This window comes from Quercus suber, unplaced genomic scaffold (genome assembly GCF_002906115.3).
Source record: "Quercus suber isolate HL8 unplaced genomic scaffold, Cork oak 2.0 scaffold_294, whole genome shotgun sequence".
NCBI lineage: Eukaryota > Viridiplantae > Streptophyta > Magnoliopsida > Fagales > Fagaceae > Quercus > Quercus suber.
In genome coordinates, this window is record NW_027069750.1 from 116236 (window position 1) to 132767 (window position 16532).

The 16532-nt window shown below is 38.0% G+C and overlaps 3 protein-coding genes and 1 non-coding gene across 4 annotated transcripts; 1 reads left to right on the forward strand and 3 right to left on the reverse strand.

Moving 5' to 3' along the window:
• Window positions 1-5072: 5072 nt before the first annotated feature.
• Window positions 5073-6050, reverse strand: LOC111991761 (uncharacterized). The gene is made up of 2 exons (XM_024023562.1): window positions 5532-6050; window positions 5073-5492 (listed from the first exon to the last, which is right to left on the reverse strand). Exons 1-2 carry the CDS (start codon window positions 6048-6050, stop codon window positions 5073-5075), a joined length of 939 nt encoding a protein of 312 aa, XP_023879330.1.
• Window positions 6051-9246: 3196 nt separating this feature from the next.
• Window positions 9247-11680, reverse strand: LOC111991760 (wall-associated receptor kinase-like 22). The gene is made up of 2 exons (XM_024023561.1): window positions 10858-11680; window positions 9247-10355 (listed from the first exon to the last, which is right to left on the reverse strand). Exons 1-2 carry the CDS (start codon window positions 11678-11680, stop codon window positions 9247-9249), a joined length of 1932 nt encoding a protein of 643 aa, XP_023879329.1.
• A 603-nt stretch (window positions 11681-12283) lies between these two features.
• LOC111991758 (uncharacterized) lies at window positions 12284-12760 on the forward strand. Its single transcript, XM_024023560.1, has one exon. It carries the CDS (start codon window positions 12284-12286, stop codon window positions 12758-12760), a length of 477 nt encoding a protein of 158 aa, XP_023879328.1.
• A 1025-nt stretch (window positions 12761-13785) lies between these two features.
• TRNAK-CUU (transfer RNA lysine (anticodon CUU)) lies at window positions 13786-13858 on the reverse strand. The gene has a single exon. It is a non-coding gene; the product is annotated as a tRNA-Lys (tRNA).
• Window positions 13859-16532: the final 2674 nt, after the last annotated feature.

Consider the following 16532-nt stretch of genomic DNA (forward strand, 5'->3'; position numbering starts at 1 on the left):
ATACAAGAACAAGGAAGCTACAGGTTCAGAAAATTCAAAACATGCCAGGTTCAATTGATCAAGAGGAAGGCTTGACCAATCAAGACACAGATCTGCAGAATTAGTTAAAGTCCAATAGTTCATTAAGTCCATCATGTGATTAGGGTTTCAAATCTAATTCACATAGTATTTAAAGGAAACCCTAAGACACGTTTTAAAGAGAGAGAGAGAGAAGAGTGCTTCTTATGCTTTCTATTGTAGATCTATGGTTTTTGTACCCATAGCTCTCTCAAATCTTCTATTGATGTTATTCTTTGAAGAAACTCAAGATTTGGTGTTGTAGAAGTTGCTGCCACACAAGTCATCAAAGGTGCTAGAGATCTAATCCTTCAAGGATGGTCTTAGAGTCATAGACTAGAGGTCTATGTGGGAGATCCAAAGCATGAGTAAGTGGGTCATGTAAGAACAAGTTCCAAATAATGGATGTCTGTGGAGTTTGGTAACTGTGCTAGATTTACTATGAATTGATATTCTGAACTATAAATCTCAACTTGATATAGTGGATTGTTTTCTTGCAATAATTCCTCCCAGGTTTTTTACCTTGAAACAAGTTGTTTCATTAGTTTTTCTAGGTCATCACATATCGTGTCATTTACTTTTTCACTATATTTATTTCTTGTATTGGTAAGAATTTTTTTTAGGAGGTCATTAAAAAATTTAAATTAAGAAAAATTTAATAAAAAGAGAACTTGAGTATATCGAGTTATAGACCAAATATATATGTATATATATATATGTATATATATATATATATATAAATTTTTACAATTTCCTTCTATAAATTTTCAAATTTTGAATTATCAAATATATATGTATATATATATATGTATATATATATATATATATAAATTTTTACAATTTCCTTCTATAAATTTTCAAATTTTGAATTATTACAAGATAGTTTATTATGAGTATTTATTGCCAATATGGATAATTATGACCATTTATTTTGTTAAGTTTGTCTAAATTTTTATTTTTATGCAGTTAATATTATATATTTGTCATTATTTTTATAAAAATATTTTCAACTAAACGACTAATAGCATGTTTGGATGTTTAAAAAAGAAGGGGGAGTAGAGTAGAGGGAGGAAGAGTAATCCAATTATCTTGTTTGGAAGTTTTTTAAGGAAGGAGGGGGAGGGGTTTGGAAGGGTTTGGAGGGGTTTCAACTCCCTCTAACCCCTCATTTTTAATTCCCCCAAATTGGAGAGATTTGGAGGGAGAGTAGAGTAGATAAATTATTGTCCAAGTAAATTCCTTAATTTACCATTTGTAACAAATTAATCATAGACCAATGTTGCAAGTTCATTTTCAAATAGGGGGTAAATTTGTCTATTTTAATTATTTCCTCTCATCTCCATCATAATTTTTAAAACATCCAAATAAGGGGAAGGGCTAATTACTCACTTCTCCCTTATTAATTTTAAAAACATCCAAACAAGGTGGAGGGGAACTATTCTCCTCTACTCTCCTCTCCTCTACTCTCATCCCTTTCTAAACTTCCAAACATAAACTCAACTCATTAGCTCTATATTGATTATTGACGCATACAACTACATTCATTCATATATAAAAGAATTCACTATGTGTTTACTTAACCAATCAAATGTTTGAATAATCACTAACTTTGCAATTTTTTTCTTGAATTTTTCTAACTTTATGACAAAAAGTTATTACAGCATGATAACTATACACACTCATATTACAAATCCTTTCCATTTTCTAATTATTAAATTATATAAATTATATTATATTTATATTGTACACACAAACATCTACTTACAAGTTATTATTCACATAAATGACATTATATAAAAAAATAATGCACACAATCAGTATTTTTTTTTTTTTTTTTTGATGGGAAAGATAGGAAACCTTTTATTGCAAATGAGAAATAGAGGTTACATCATGGATAAGAGCTTGCACAATATGGCAAGGGTCCTCTTCAATCCAAACTACATAATCATCTATGCTAGATGCATTTTTTGCTAGTAAATGGGCTGGAAAATTGGCCTGTCTTCTAACATGTGAAAAGCCCACACTCCGAAAGTCCCCACAAATATCTTGTATTCCTTGAACCACTGTATCAATAGAAGATGGGGCCGGGGAAAAATTGCAAAGTGCATTATATACTATCAGTGAGTCTCCTTCCAACACGACATCGCGCACTCCTATGTCTCTAGCAAACAAAAGACCCATTTCAAAAGCCTTGGCCTCTGCCTCAACAGCCCCTAAAGGAGCACGGATCTGTTTGCTTAGCGCTGCTTCAAGTCTCCCTTCCTCATCTCGGATCACCACTCCCACTCCCACTGATTTCTGCTTCGAAAAAACCGCCCCATCCACGTTAACTTTGAAGTGTCCAGCCCTTGGAGGAGACCATGTAACACCATGCTGAGGAACGGGTGTTATTGGATTAGTTTGAGCTGCTGCCGCCCTATACTCCAACAAATAATCCGACGCCCAACGTGACAGTTGCTGCCCAGTCTTTCGCACTCCACCATACCTAATCCCATTTCGGTTTTGCCACAGTGCCCATGCGATGGTGGCTGTCAACGCTGCATGGTCGTCTTCAACCTCATCCGTCAATAACATGGTCCACATTATGTCTTGGAAGGACAAGTTCGCTCCTTCAGTTGGCCGAACCACCAACTTGGAGCATTCCCAAGCCTCCCTAGCCCTCGGACACTCCCATAGTACATGACCCACGGACTCCGGCGCCTCCTTGCATCCTTCACAAACTTCCTCCCGAAGAATCTTCCGTTTCAGCAAGTTTTGTTTCGTCGGTAGCGCGTCGCGACATGCTCGCCAAACAAAATGGCGGATTTTATGCGGAACCTGTATGCTCCAAATCCTTCTCCAAAACTGCCTAAGGTCACTTGTGTCAGAGCTTGTGCCTCTGTTTGCTACTTGAGCCTGGTTCAAAGCTAATTTATAAGCGCTGCGCACCGAAAACAGTCCATTTCGTGTCTCTGTCCAAATAATTTTGTCAGGTGGTAAGCGAGAGCTGATGGGTATACTCTTTATAATCTCAGCCTCGTGAGGTAGGAACAAAGAATCAATGACAGTGGCTTTCCATTCCGCTGTGGTAACATTTATCAGTTCTTGAACCCGAGTGTCTGAGTGCAGGAACAATCTGGGAGAGCTTATCCTATATGTAGAAGGACTTGGTAACCACTTGTCCTCCCATACACGGATATTTGCTCCATTTCCGACTCTCCACCTCAAACCATCATTGACTAGTTGTTGAGCTGCCATAATGCTACGCCACGTGTACGATGGGTTCTTGCCAATTGTAGCATCTATAAAATCACACCGTGGGAAATATTTGGCCTTTAGGACTCGATAAACTAAAGAGTCACGGCCTACCTGGAGTCTCCATCCTTGTTTTGCCAACAAAGCCAAATTAAAAAGTTTTAGGTTCTTGAAACCCATACCTCCGTTTGCCTTTGGTTCACACATCTTCTCCCAACTCAACCACGGGATTTTCTTCTCATCCTTCCTTTGTCCCCACCAAAACTTCCTAATCATGGCTGTCAATTCATCACAAAGGGAATCCGGCAACTTGAAACAACTCATAGTGTAGGTTGGTATAGCTAGGGCCACTGCCTTAATCAGGATTTCTTTCCCAGCTTTTGATAACATCTTCTCCTTCCACCCAGATAATTTCCTCCCTAACTTCTCCTTTATGTCATTGAAAGTACTTCTTTTGTTTCTTCCCACAAGGGAAGGCAAGCCTAAATACTTTTCATGCTGTTTGATTACTTGGGCACCAAATCTCCTTTTAATCTCCTCCTGGATCTCCTTAGGAGTGTTGCTACTGAAAAATAGGGAAGTTTTTGCCTTATTTAGCTGTTGGCCTGAAGCTGCTTCATACATTTCTAGGACTCGTTGGAGCGTGTCACATTCTGCTAAGGAAGCTTTGCAGAAAATGAGACTATCATCTGCAAAAAATAAGTGGGACAGCTTTGGACCCCCACGGCATATTGCAATCCCCTCCATATTGCCATTGCACACCGATGCTTTAATCAATCCTGATAGTCCCTCTGCACACAATAGGAACAAATAGGGTGATAGGGGATCTCCTTGACGGATACCCCTCGAAGGAATAATATGACCCCTAGGACTACCGTTGATCTTAATGGCATAAGTAACAGTAGTAACACATAGCATGATCAGCTTTCGCCATTTGTCATCAAAGCCCAATTTTTCCATTATTTTTTCCAAACAAGTCCACTCCACCCTATCATAGGCCTTACTCATATCAAGTTTTAAAGCCATCTCCCCTACTTTACCTCCTTTTTTCTGACTAATATGATGCATGATCTCAAAAGCTACTAAAACATTATCAGTGATTAACCTACCATGCACGAAAGCACTTTGGGTTTCACTAATAATGGACGGTAGAACTTTTTTCAACCTATTTGCTATTGCTTTTGAGGCAAGCTTATAAACAACGTTGCAGAGGCTAATAGGCCTATAATCAGAAACTGTTTTTGGTTCCTTTATTTTTGGAATAAGCACAATATGTGTTTCATTAAAGTTAGGTGGGGACATACCATGGTTGAGAAAATTCAATACTGTAGACGTCACAACTTCACTGCAAGTGCTCCAGAAGTGTTGGAAAAATAAAGGGGGCATGCCATTAGGTCCAGGGGCTTTGAGGGGGTACATCTGCTTCAAGGCCACTCTAATTTCCTGTGCTGTAAACGTACGAGTCAGCTCTTCATTCATTGCTGTCGTCACTTTTGGTTGGATAGCATTAAGGATGTTAGTAAAATCCTCAGGTCTGCTTGAAGTGAAAAGCTTCTCAAAGTAGTCTATCGCAATATCTCCCACCTTCGCCTCATCCTCCTGCCACCTCCCTTGCTCATCCTCCAGGCCTTCAATAAAATTTTTTTGGTATCTCGCAGAAGCTTTTGCATGAAAAAAACTGGTGTTTCTGTCTCCCTCCAGGAACCAGTTCAGCCTTGATCGTTGGCGCCACATCTCATCTTCTTTCTCTAACCAACAGTTCAGGTCAGCTCTCGTAATCCTCATATCACTGACATGTTTGGACTTGCTGGTTGTAGTTCCAACCATTCCAACCTACGTTGTAATTCAGCAATTTTCCTTCCCACATGGCCGAATTCCTCTTTGTTCCATGCCTCTAAGTCATGTCTACAATGCTCCAAACAACTCCTCAAAAATCCACCTGTCCCTGTTTGTAGTCCCTCCTTCCATGCAGCTATGACAATATCCTCACATCTGCTATCCTTCAACCACATTGATTCGAAACGGAAGGATTTCTTTATTTTCTTTTGCCTCCTCTTCCGCTCTAAATGAAGTGAAAGTGGTGAGTGGTCAGATGCCGACGACGAAAGGTGGTAAAGCTTTGCTGTGGGAAAAACATCGAACCACTCCTTGGTAGCGAGCGCCCTGTCAAGCCTTTCTCGAATTTGAGTGCCATCTGACCGCTGATACAGCCATGTGAACTTCGGTCAAATGAAACCCACCTCCCGTAACCCACAATGATTTATGGCATCATTAAAAATCTCCATCTGCCTCCTCGGTCTAGGCCGCCCTCCTTCCTTCTCCGAAAGACCGGTGATCTCGTTGAAATCACCAATAACGAGCCAAGGGAGTGACGACGTACCCTTGAGATATTTTAACTTAGCCCAGGACTCCGATCTCCTCGCTGTATCAGGATTCCCATAAAATCCCGTGAGGTGCCAGTGACTTCCGTTCCAACCTCCTTCTATCCAGACGTCTACATGTTCCTGAGAATATGTCTTAACCTCCACTTTAATCCCTTCTTTCCATAACATGGCCAAACCACCTCTACTACCATCGCTAGGGACGATTAATCCATGCTTCATCTTACATCGATCCTTAACTTGCTCCATCCATTCCCTATTCGACTTCGTCTCCATCAAGAAGACAATGTTGGGCTCTTCTTTATTAACCGCCTTCTCTAAGGCTTTAACTGTCCGGAGGTTCCCAAGCCCCTGGCAGTTCCATCTTAAGAGACTCATTGGTCTCGGCGGGGTTGCTCAGCAACCTCCGCCGTTTTTGAACTGACTTCCTCCATATTCAACTTCTTATTCTTTTCCTGTGTTATCCCCTCAGCTATCTCACTGCTTAAACTTGTGGACTTCCTCTTCAAACCAACCTCTACGTCCAAAGGAGAGCTTGCATGGTTGCATGGGCTCGCAACTCTCCTCCACGTACCCTCACTTAAGCCCATTTCCCCTTTATTAGCATTTTTTGTTTTAGACACCACTGGTCCGCAAGTGGGCCTTATTTTTTGTTTTCCTTTACTTCCACTCTTGTTGGGCTTGTTCTTATTTTTCATCTCTTCCAAGCCCATTTCAGCCCAGCCCACTTTAAATGCTATATTATCTACCACGGTGCCACCCTCCGTACTCATCAACTTTCCATTCAAATCTCCATCTTGATTTTCCCAACCACGATCAGCCTCCATAACTGCAATATCTATCAGTTTACAGTAACTGTCGCTCTGATTTGCAGGAATTTCGGGATCAACATGCTCTGAATTCGGGATCATGGGCACTTTTTGGATAGCGTCATCAATGTCCTGCAGGATCTCCTCGAAATCCGGGATCTTGTTCCATGATTTACGCCCTTCCAGCTCATGCCTCTGTGCCTCGCCCACTAGCTCACTCCCACCGCCGTTCAACTCCATCGGCACTGTTATAACAGAGTTACCCGCCTCCATCCTTCTCGGCCTGTCCGACGTCAACTTATCAGCTTGCTCCTCTGAGGAATTACCGTGGTGTGGCTTCATTCTCCTTTGGTTGTCATATCCCTGAACCTCAATAACAGTCTTCTTACCATGGTTGAACTGAGGGGCTCGAATCCATGACCCATATTGCTGATCCTCTACACGGAGCGAACCACGACTGCTCAGCCACAAATCACAGTCTTTATCATCATGCGACATGAGTCCGCACCAGTAGCAAATGTTTGGCAGTCGCTCATACATAAACGCTGCCCATCCCTCACCGGATTGATCCCAAGAAATTTTCCTGCCTCTACACAGCGGTTTCGTAATATCAATCTTGACTCTAACTCTCATGAAATTTCCCCCCTTCATTTCTCCGATATCCTTTGGCCGGCTCACTACTCCAATCGTTTCACCGATATTGAGAGCCGCTTCCACCGTTAATAGCTGAAATGGGAGATTATGGATCTGAACCCAAAAGGTGGCCGACTTAAAAACTATGTGATGGACTGGTTCCGCCCCATCATATCGCTTCACCGCCACTAGATGTCTGTCGAACGCCCATGGTTGCCCTTGAAGCACCTTCTCCGCATCCACTTCCATCTCAAACGCAAGCAATAGAACATTATCCTTGCCATCACAAACCTCAAAATTACCTTTAGTTCGCCAGATGGGTCGAAAAGTGACATACTCATATAATAAAAATTTATAGTAAAGAGTGACATTTACAATTCACAAATACTAGCTCTTATTTTAGAGTAATAAATACTTATAATAGAGGTGTATAAGATTTAAGTAAGGGGTGCAAAAATATTTTTAAGAAAAAATTAATGTATTAAACTGGCAAACCTAACAGTGAAGGCAGAGCTTGGTTGCTGCTTGCTTCATAGAAATGGAAGGCTAACTATAGATGGATGTGTTCTTCAATGTGAGTTGAACTTGAACCCCTTGGACTATCTGTCATGCCCGATTGTGAGTACAGCCAGTGCTACTCAGCAGCTCTCTTCCTCGTTGAATAGCCATAGTGATGGTGTTTTTGTCTCTCAAACTCGCATTGAAGGAGGTGCAAAGGCCGTTTTAACAAGTGGGGGCCTGGAATTGCAGCGAGTACGAGTCATTTATGCTCCAACGTCTCTCTTATTCTGGCTCGATGTAGAGCATCAGTGATGATCATTATCATTCTGAACTGTTTGTAACATTATTCAACTGTTTAAACATGTATGCTATTTATTTTGGCATTCAAATGATTATCAATTTTTGATATTTAGATTTCTGTCTGAAATTTAATTAGTCTTGACCAATTCACATTTTACCTGTTACTTGTTTTAGGTACTCGGGTTTGAGATCATTTTACATTACTTGAGGCCCTGGAAACTGAAATCTATCACTACCCTGGTGTGTGAGTGACACCTGAATCTGTTATGTGCAGTAAATTAATTGGCATGTTAAACACGATCCATTCTTTTTTGATTACTAGAATGTTGAGATTGGCAAAATTTGGTGCCTTGGAAGCTGAAACGTTGCTTGAATTCCTGGAAAATGTATCCCTTCACCTAGTTCATGAGAATATATATAATTTTGATTTTGTTTGTGTTTTTGTATTTTTGGTTTTGTTTTGTTTTGTTTTGTGTGAGAGTTGGAACTTTTTTTTTTGTTCTAGGAATTTTGTATACAATATATTAAATTATTTAGTGGGTTATTTTTATCAAAAAATAAAATAGATCTTAAAATTTTGATAAATTTACTTTATTACAAATGTATGGAGACTAACCTGGTTAGGTTACTCATGATGAAATTTTCTTGGAAACACTATGCTAATTTCCTAAAGATTATGGGTTTGTGAGCAGTAACACCCCTATAATATACAGGAACGGTGTACTAGCCTTTACTGATTGTGATTGGACTACAATGCTTTCTGGGAGATTCACGTTATAAATAGTTAGTGTTCTAGTCTTGCTAACTTTTGGTGGCAATAGTTAATTTTATTGGAAGTTGGGCTCCTGAGTTAGCCTTAGGTTTGTTAGACCAAGATTTGTTGCTGGGGTTGTATATTCTAGAGAGCACTGTGACTTTATGTTAAATCATTTGGTCTTCGGATTATATTCATGTATTTTTGGAGGCATATGATTTTTAGTTGTATCGTTGTAAATATGTTATAGTGCTCTGACTTATGTTGTGAAGATTTTGGCCTGTGAATATTTTATCACATAATTTTATTACTTATAAGTTCATTACTTTGAACCCTTTGGGTTTGGGATGTGACAATTGATGCTTAGGAGGAATGAGCTTATAAGTTCATTACTTTAAAAATCATTTCCCTTCACAATTCTTTGAAAGGTGAATACCTCTGTTAAGACTACAGAAGAAAGAAAAGAGTTGCTCTATCAAGCTGATTTCAAGATCGATGCAAACTCTTTGTGCTGCCTATCAAGGAGAATACCTCCGAGGATTCTTGGCTTTCCCTTGTGCTGCCTATGGATGATACTTCATCTTTCAATAAATGAGGCTCTTGGAAATTCTCTAAGCATTTGGAAATTCTCTAAGCCTTTTTGAGATATTCTCAAAGCTTCCAGCTCCATCGAAACTTCTTTCATTGTAGGCCGCTTTTTTCCATTCAATCTCAAACATCTCATTGCCAGATTTGCAATAGCATGAATATCCTCTCTACTTGCTTCTCTAGCGACTTGAGGTTGTAAAATCTGATGCAGTCTATCCTCCTTTGTCATTGCAATGAAGTGCGAAACAAGATTTCTCTCTTCTTCATCTCTCGCAAAAGAAATTGGTTTTTGCCCGGTTAGAAGCTCTACAATCACAACTCCAAAGCTATATACGTCACTTTTATCTGTGAGTTGACTTGACTGGAAGTACTCTGGGTCCAAGTACCCCAAAGTTCCTTTAACTTCTGTGGTGAGGTGAGTTTTATCATCCGGGACTGCTCTTGATGTACCAAAGTCAGACACTTTGGCAGCATACTTATCATCCAAGAGAATGTTGGAAGATTTGATGTCTCGATGAAGGATGGGGATTGAAGCTGCACCATGCATATATGCTACTGCTCCAGCAACTTCACATGCAATTCTAATGCGGTTCTCCCATGAAAGTGATAATTCAAGATCTTTTTGTGGATGGATATGTTGGGAAAGGGTTCCATTAGGAATAAATTCATAAACAAGTAACGGATAGTCGGTCTCCAAACAACAACCCAATAATTTGACAATGTTTCTATGATTGATCTGGGAAAGAATGACAACCTCATTAATGAATTGCTCAATTTTGCTTTTATCGATTCCTTTTGACTTTTTAACTGCAACTATATGGCCATCAGGTAACATTCCTTTATAAACTGTGCCATAGCCTCCTTGACCAAGAAATCTGCTTTTGTTGTAGCTGTCTGTTGCCCTTTGCAGTTCCTCTGCAGTGAATATCTTTGCTTTCTCACTACTTCCATAAGTTGATAATTTTTCTTGTAACAAGAAGCCACCGTTTTGCTTGAACAATTTTTCCTTAAGAATTCTGTGTTTTCTTTTCTTTAGGAACTGATATAACTTGTAGCCTAAAAGAAATAGACACAAGAATCCCATGCCAATGCCAATACCTGAAGTAAAGAATAAAAAATTGATCAAACTATATGAAATCTGTGTAATTCTTTCATTAGTACTTTAGTTGACAGACTAATCTAAATTAGACCTTCATCGATCATATTTAGAAAATTTAATGGGTAAATGTGTGTGTGTGTGTGATTCTGGTTATCCTTGGAGAATTTGCGGATAGCCTAATTTGATTTTGATTAAAAACCTATCGCCAAGACAATTTTGGGATTGTATGTCTTGATTCCAAAGAGTGCAAAATAGCTAGATTCTGTGAGCATGCTCAAACATATAGAGAACGCAATTTTCCTTTCTTTCTGTGAGGTTTTGATATTAGATACAAGGATATTAATCACTGATTATTGGTTACTACTAGTTGATATGGGATGTGACTACTTAATTACTCCAACCAATCAAGTTTGTTTCTTCAAGACAACAGCTAGCTAATACACACAAACACATACATAGCGAGAGAGAGAGAGAGAGAGAGAGAGAGAGAGAGAGAGATACCTAATAGAGCAATCCATTTGATCGGAAACTTTCTAGGATCGGTTTTGCAGCTGACACCATCTGCAGCATAGCCATTAGGACAGTCGCAAAAGAAACTACCCGGATTTGTAGTGCAAGTTTCGCTTTCCAGAGGAACCAGAATAGGTGTAAATGGATAGATAGTGCTATTCTGTGACAACATGTTTGCCTCTAATACGCTCCACACACTCACCCCAAAAGCCTTTGCAATTGATAAAACTGTATCATTTCTTTTCACCATATAATCGAGCAAGGAGATGACTCCATTCTCCGTCTGATTCTCAGTTGGGCATGCACATCTCACTGGAACCGTCAGCTCTGTGCCCACCGGAATATCTCCACTATTATAGTAGTTTTGACCAGTCAGTGCCTGGCAAGTGGTAAGGCCTTGGTAAGTATCATTTGCTATATGAAAATATGTATCTGATTTCTTGGCTGTGTAATGAGCATAGTACTGGTAGATAGTGCCGGAACATAAGCATGTAATTGGAACTGTAGACAACTTATCAGCTGGAATGCTGTCGAAGATATTTGAGACATTGTTTATTGAAGCAATGAGGGAGGCATCGGATCCAAGCAAATCGGCAATGCTTTTGGCAGTGTCATAGGGTGGTTGGGACCTGAAGGTTACGTAGGATTTGCATGTTTGTAGAGGACGATTGCATAGGTACCCTTTTGATATAGAAGGGTCGCTAGTGCAATTGAGCTGTGAATTGTTCAGGTAAGCTTGTTGGCAATGTGTTGTGTCATAACACAAACATAGAAACAAGGCTATAGAGAGAGTGTAGAATGAAAAGCTCTCCATTGATTATTTGAGTTTCCAGACAGTTCAAATGAGTTTGGCTTGCTTTTCTGATTTCTTATTATGGAATGGATTTCAAGGGACATACATAGTCAAACTTAAAAGTGTCAATTTTCATATGCAAAGTGGAAACATTGGGAAGCAGTGTATCAAGAGAAAAGCTATCAGCAACTACAGCAACAAGGATACACTCATTTGGTTGCTGTCTCAGGATGGTGAATATTCTGTAATAACTGCCTACTGGATGCTGGTTTCTGAATTCTACAATTGCCTTCCAAATTGCTATAGTGCTGAAACTTCAAACAAACCGTGGAATAAAATCTAGAAAATTCAAGTCCCAAACAAATTTAGACACTTCAAGTGGCGTGCTGCCAAAAGATTCTCTCCTGACCAAGCAAAACTTATTCAAACGGAATGTCCTCAAGGAAAATCAATGCCGTTACTGTGGGGAACACTTAGAAGATTGCTCACATGCCTTGTGGCTATGTGACCAGGCTCTATTAGTTTGGCGGTCAGAAATTAACTTCCTCCAAGTTTAGATCGTTTGTTGAATTGGCTACTATAGTGATTGAACAAGCTCCTTCTCTCAAAGTGGCATTATTTTCTATGATTACCTGGTGCCTTTGGCAAAGAAGAAATAGGATCAGAGAAAAGCAACCGACATGGACTTTGACAGAAGTGGCATTGAAAGCTAAGGAACTACTCAATGAATTGCTCGATGTGCAACAAAAAATTCTTAGAGATGTGCAACCAAGGAGTCCGGTTAGGTGGAACCCTCCAAGTGAAGGAATGTACAAAGCAAATTTTGATGGATCGATTTTCTCTAAGCTCTTCCTAGCTGGTATTGGTGTAGTGATTCGGGATGCCTATGGGAATGTAATAGCAGCCCTTAGCCAAAAAATTACGCTACCTCACTCAGTAGATTTGGTGGAAGCCTTGGCAGCTAGCAGGGCAGTATGTTTTAATAGAGAACTTTGCATTTCTAAGGTGGAGTTCGAAGGAGATAGCCAGAGAGTTGTCACAGCTATCAACAACCAGGCACCATCAAAAACTATGTTTGGTCATGTTATTGAAGAGATTTGATTGCTATCAGAGGTTTTTCATAAATATAGCTTCAAACGTGCAAAAAGGGAGGACAACCAGCTTGCTCATTCCCTTGCTAGAAGAGCAGTTTTATTTGCAGATCTTAATGCATGGATAGAAGATCTACCGTCTGGGCTGAATTTTGTATTCCAAGCTAATTTAGTTTATTTATAAAATATTTTCTTATTGGTTCCTCCACCAAAAAAAAAATTGTGTAAACATTGAGGAATTGTATTAGGGCATGACTTGCATGTGTTTTAGTTGGCTTATAGTCTGTTGTTGATTAGGTCAAACACTGCTTATCTTTGTGAGGTGTCTATAGTAATTTTAGTTCTTTTTTTTTTCTTTTATTAACTGAGACGTGTATTTTTGTTCAACATATGAGATGACTTCTCACTAATCACTCAGTCAATCAATATTAATCGATATCTATTTATGTCTATATCTATATCTATATATAACTAAAAACTGAAGCATAGCATTTATTATTGCTATACTCTTGTTGAGCCACATCAATGACCACATCATTCACTCATTTTTAACATTCCCTCTCTTATTTTGTTTTTTTATTAATTTTTCAACTTTTTGTTATACTTTTTATAACTTTCCCATCTCTTTTACCTTTTCTTATTAATTTTTCAACTTATTGTTATACTTTTTATAACTTTTCCATCTCTTTTACATTTTCATCTGCCGACTACTGTTTAACTTAATAGCACTTTTCTTCTATTCTTTTATCTGCCTTTATTTTTTGCTTTTCTTAGTCCCCTCCTCTTATTGTAAATTTACAACTCTTTTTTTCATTCTATTTATAGTTTTTTCACACCCAAAAGGTTCTTTCTCTCTCTCATTTTTCCTTCATTTTTGTTGGATTTTTAAAATATTTTTCTAGTAGGAAAGAAAGAGGACAACATAAGAGAAAAGAAATGATTAGAGAGCATTTTATAAGAGCAGTTCAATGGAATCGTTCAACAACACTGAGAAAAGTTCTTCTTCGTTAAAAAAAAAAAAAAAAAAAAATGAAACGCCCACCGTGGGGCTCGAACCCACGACCACAAGGTTAAGAGCCTTGCGCTCTACCAACTGAGCTAGACGGGCTCACGACAAAACAGGCTAGAATTTCCGGATGCAAAGTGAACCAAAAAAGAGAAGAGAAGAGAAGAGAAGAATGTAAGCAAGTCCAAGAAAATGACTTCCACAAGCACAAGTGTATCAAGTGCCTTATAACTAACATTACTAGAATGTTGAGGTTGGCAGAATTTGGTGGCCTCGGAAGCTAGAACGTTTCTTGAATACCTGGAAAATGTTTCCCTTGATCACCTAGTTCATGAGAAAATATATAATTTTGATTTTGCTTGTGTTTGTTCGATATTTATTTTTTGTCCTTTTCTTTTTGTGAGTTGCAACCATTTTTGTTGTCTTTCCATTTAAATTGTATGGACTTCCTAGGATTTTTATATTTAATTATTTAGTGAGTTTTTTTCATCGAAGAAGAAAAATAATCTGAAAATTTTGATACATTTAAGTTATTACAAATGTATGGAGACCAACCTGGTTAGATTACTCATGATGGCATTTTCTTGGAAACGCTATGCAAATTTCCTAAAAGATTATGAGTTTCTTGTTGGTTCTCAAAAAACAACTACACACAAAAACACAAATATTTACTTGAAAAACTCTTTCTGCTTGAAAGGAAAAACCATGTGCCACTCATAGCCCTCTCTCTCTTGGCCGTCTTCTTTTTTTAGCACTCATTATGCAGCACAAACTCCTTGTTTTTATAAGCAAGCCAGCCCTCTTATTCCTAAACCTATTTGAATTAGGATTCCGGCTAGTCATGGACAAAACAAGACAAGCCCATATATGGGCTTTGCTACTATGTGGGCTGGGCCTTGGTGCCATGCACCTAACATGAGTGTAGTAACACCCCTATATAGCATACACAATAGTTCTCTTTCTTGAGTGCCCTGCCCCATGCTTCATCTTCAACAATGGGCTAGATACATAGTTGTTAAAATCAAGATTCTACGTAAGATCGAAGGAGGTAGGTGGGATCGTGGATCGTAGGATCGGATCGTGAATTGTAAGATCTTACATTATTTAAGAAAAAAAAAAAACAAATTGGTATGTTAAATAATAACATAAATTATACATTCATAAAAAATAAAAAATTTGCATCAATTTGATGTAATTACCATGCATCATTACATCCATTTGTAAGCATCATTTAAAATGTCAAAAATCTCAAAACATAACAGTTTAATGGGATGTTTTTTTTGTTTGTTTTCAACTAACACTCTATTTTGCTATATTAGAATAGCAAAACTTGATTTATTGGAATATTATTTTTCATTTGGGTCCAACTGAACCTTTTGTTAAGTTAAAGAAGATTACAAGAAACCAAAATCGTTTGGAATCATCAGAATCGCACGATCCTGAACGATTGCTAAGATCCTTGAAAGATTTAGATCGTTTTGGGCAGGTAAAATCATAAAATCGTAAGATCTAGATCGGGATTTTGACAACTATGGCTAGATATGCTTAAGCCCATTATATACTTGGAGTTGAGGTTTTCCTAAGACTTCGATTTGTTCATTCTGAACCTCCTCTTCTCTTATTTGAAAGAGTACATATTAGGTGAAGCTATTTCCAAACTAAGAAACAACATCTATATCTGAACTATCTCGCACGAGTTGATGTTACTAGGCCATAATTCCTAAACACCTCCCACGAGGGAGATTCTAGCCTTTTGCCCCTGTTGAGCAAAAAATTAGGCAATATGTCCCTGTCTTGAAACTCAATTTTCTTAAAAACGAGTTTCAATATAAAGCTTGATTGGTTTAAAATTGAGTATGGGGCTATGAAACTTTAAAAAAAAAAATATATATATATATATATATTCAAGGAACTTTAATTCCTTGAATGGAACTCGAGTTCTATAATTTTTTTTAGTTTCATTTGGCATAACTTGATTTTAAACCAATCGAATTTTACATTGAAACTCGATTTTGAGAAAATCGAGTTTCAAAACAAGGACATAGACCCAAATAGTTTCAAAATAAGGAGATATTGTTAAATTTTTTAAAAAATAAGGGCAAAATGCTAAAATTCCCCTCCCACAAGTATATATATATATATATATATATATATCACTAGCCCAATATTATAATTCAGCCCAATGAATTTTTTCTTATCATCAGTAATCTTGGCATGTTCCCATTTAATGGTTTAGAGTATATATTAGAAATCTAAAAGTGTATCAAGTGCCTTATTATTTAAAATTTTGAATAACATGACATTATGTAAATTATTAAATCTAGTAAATATAATTCTAACAGTAAAATAGGCTCTTTATTTTGATTGAAGTGGAAAATGATTTAGTTTATGCTTATGTACAACCTTTTAAAGATTCATTTTTTTATGCACTACTATATTTAACGAATTTTTAACAATTAAGCAATATTATTAAAAATAGTTGAACTTTTCTCCTGCATGAGAGGAGCTTTTCTTCTCACCACCTAGAGTGAGCTTTTCTTACTTTGTTTCTTCTTCCTATACTAAGTGAGGAAGGAAATTAACTCGTGTACTACACGCATTTCAACCTACAGCCACACTAAGACGCTTGCAAGCACTAATATGGAATCTGAGGTCCTTGACCGAATACAAAATATGAAGCTCACAATGGATGAAGATGCGGTCATGCCAATCCGCTCAGTGAGGAGGGAAAAGGTATTGGAAGAATTCTCCTTAAGCCTCATAGGAAAGTTCCTCA

Coding starts and splice junctions, on each gene's coding strand:
- LOC111991758 (XM_024023560.1), top strand. CDS start 12,284: ATGATTACCTGGTGCCTTTGGCAAAGAAGAAATAGGATCAGAGAAAAG.
- LOC111991761 (XM_024023562.1), bottom strand. CDS start 6,050: ATGAGTCTCTTAAGATGGAACTGCCAGGGGCTTGGGAACCTCCGGACA. Junction 5,493..5,531: donor ATCATTGTGGGTTACGGGAG/GTGGGTTTCATT, acceptor TGGCTGTATCAG/CGGTCAGATGGCACTCAAAT.
- LOC111991760 (XM_024023561.1), bottom strand. CDS start 11,680: ATGGAGAGCTTTTCATTCTACACTCTCTCTATAGCCTTGTTTCTATGT. Junction 10,356..10,857: donor CAAATGGATTGCTCTATTAG/GTATCTCTCTCT, acceptor TCTTTACTTCAG/GTATTGGCATTGGCATGGGA.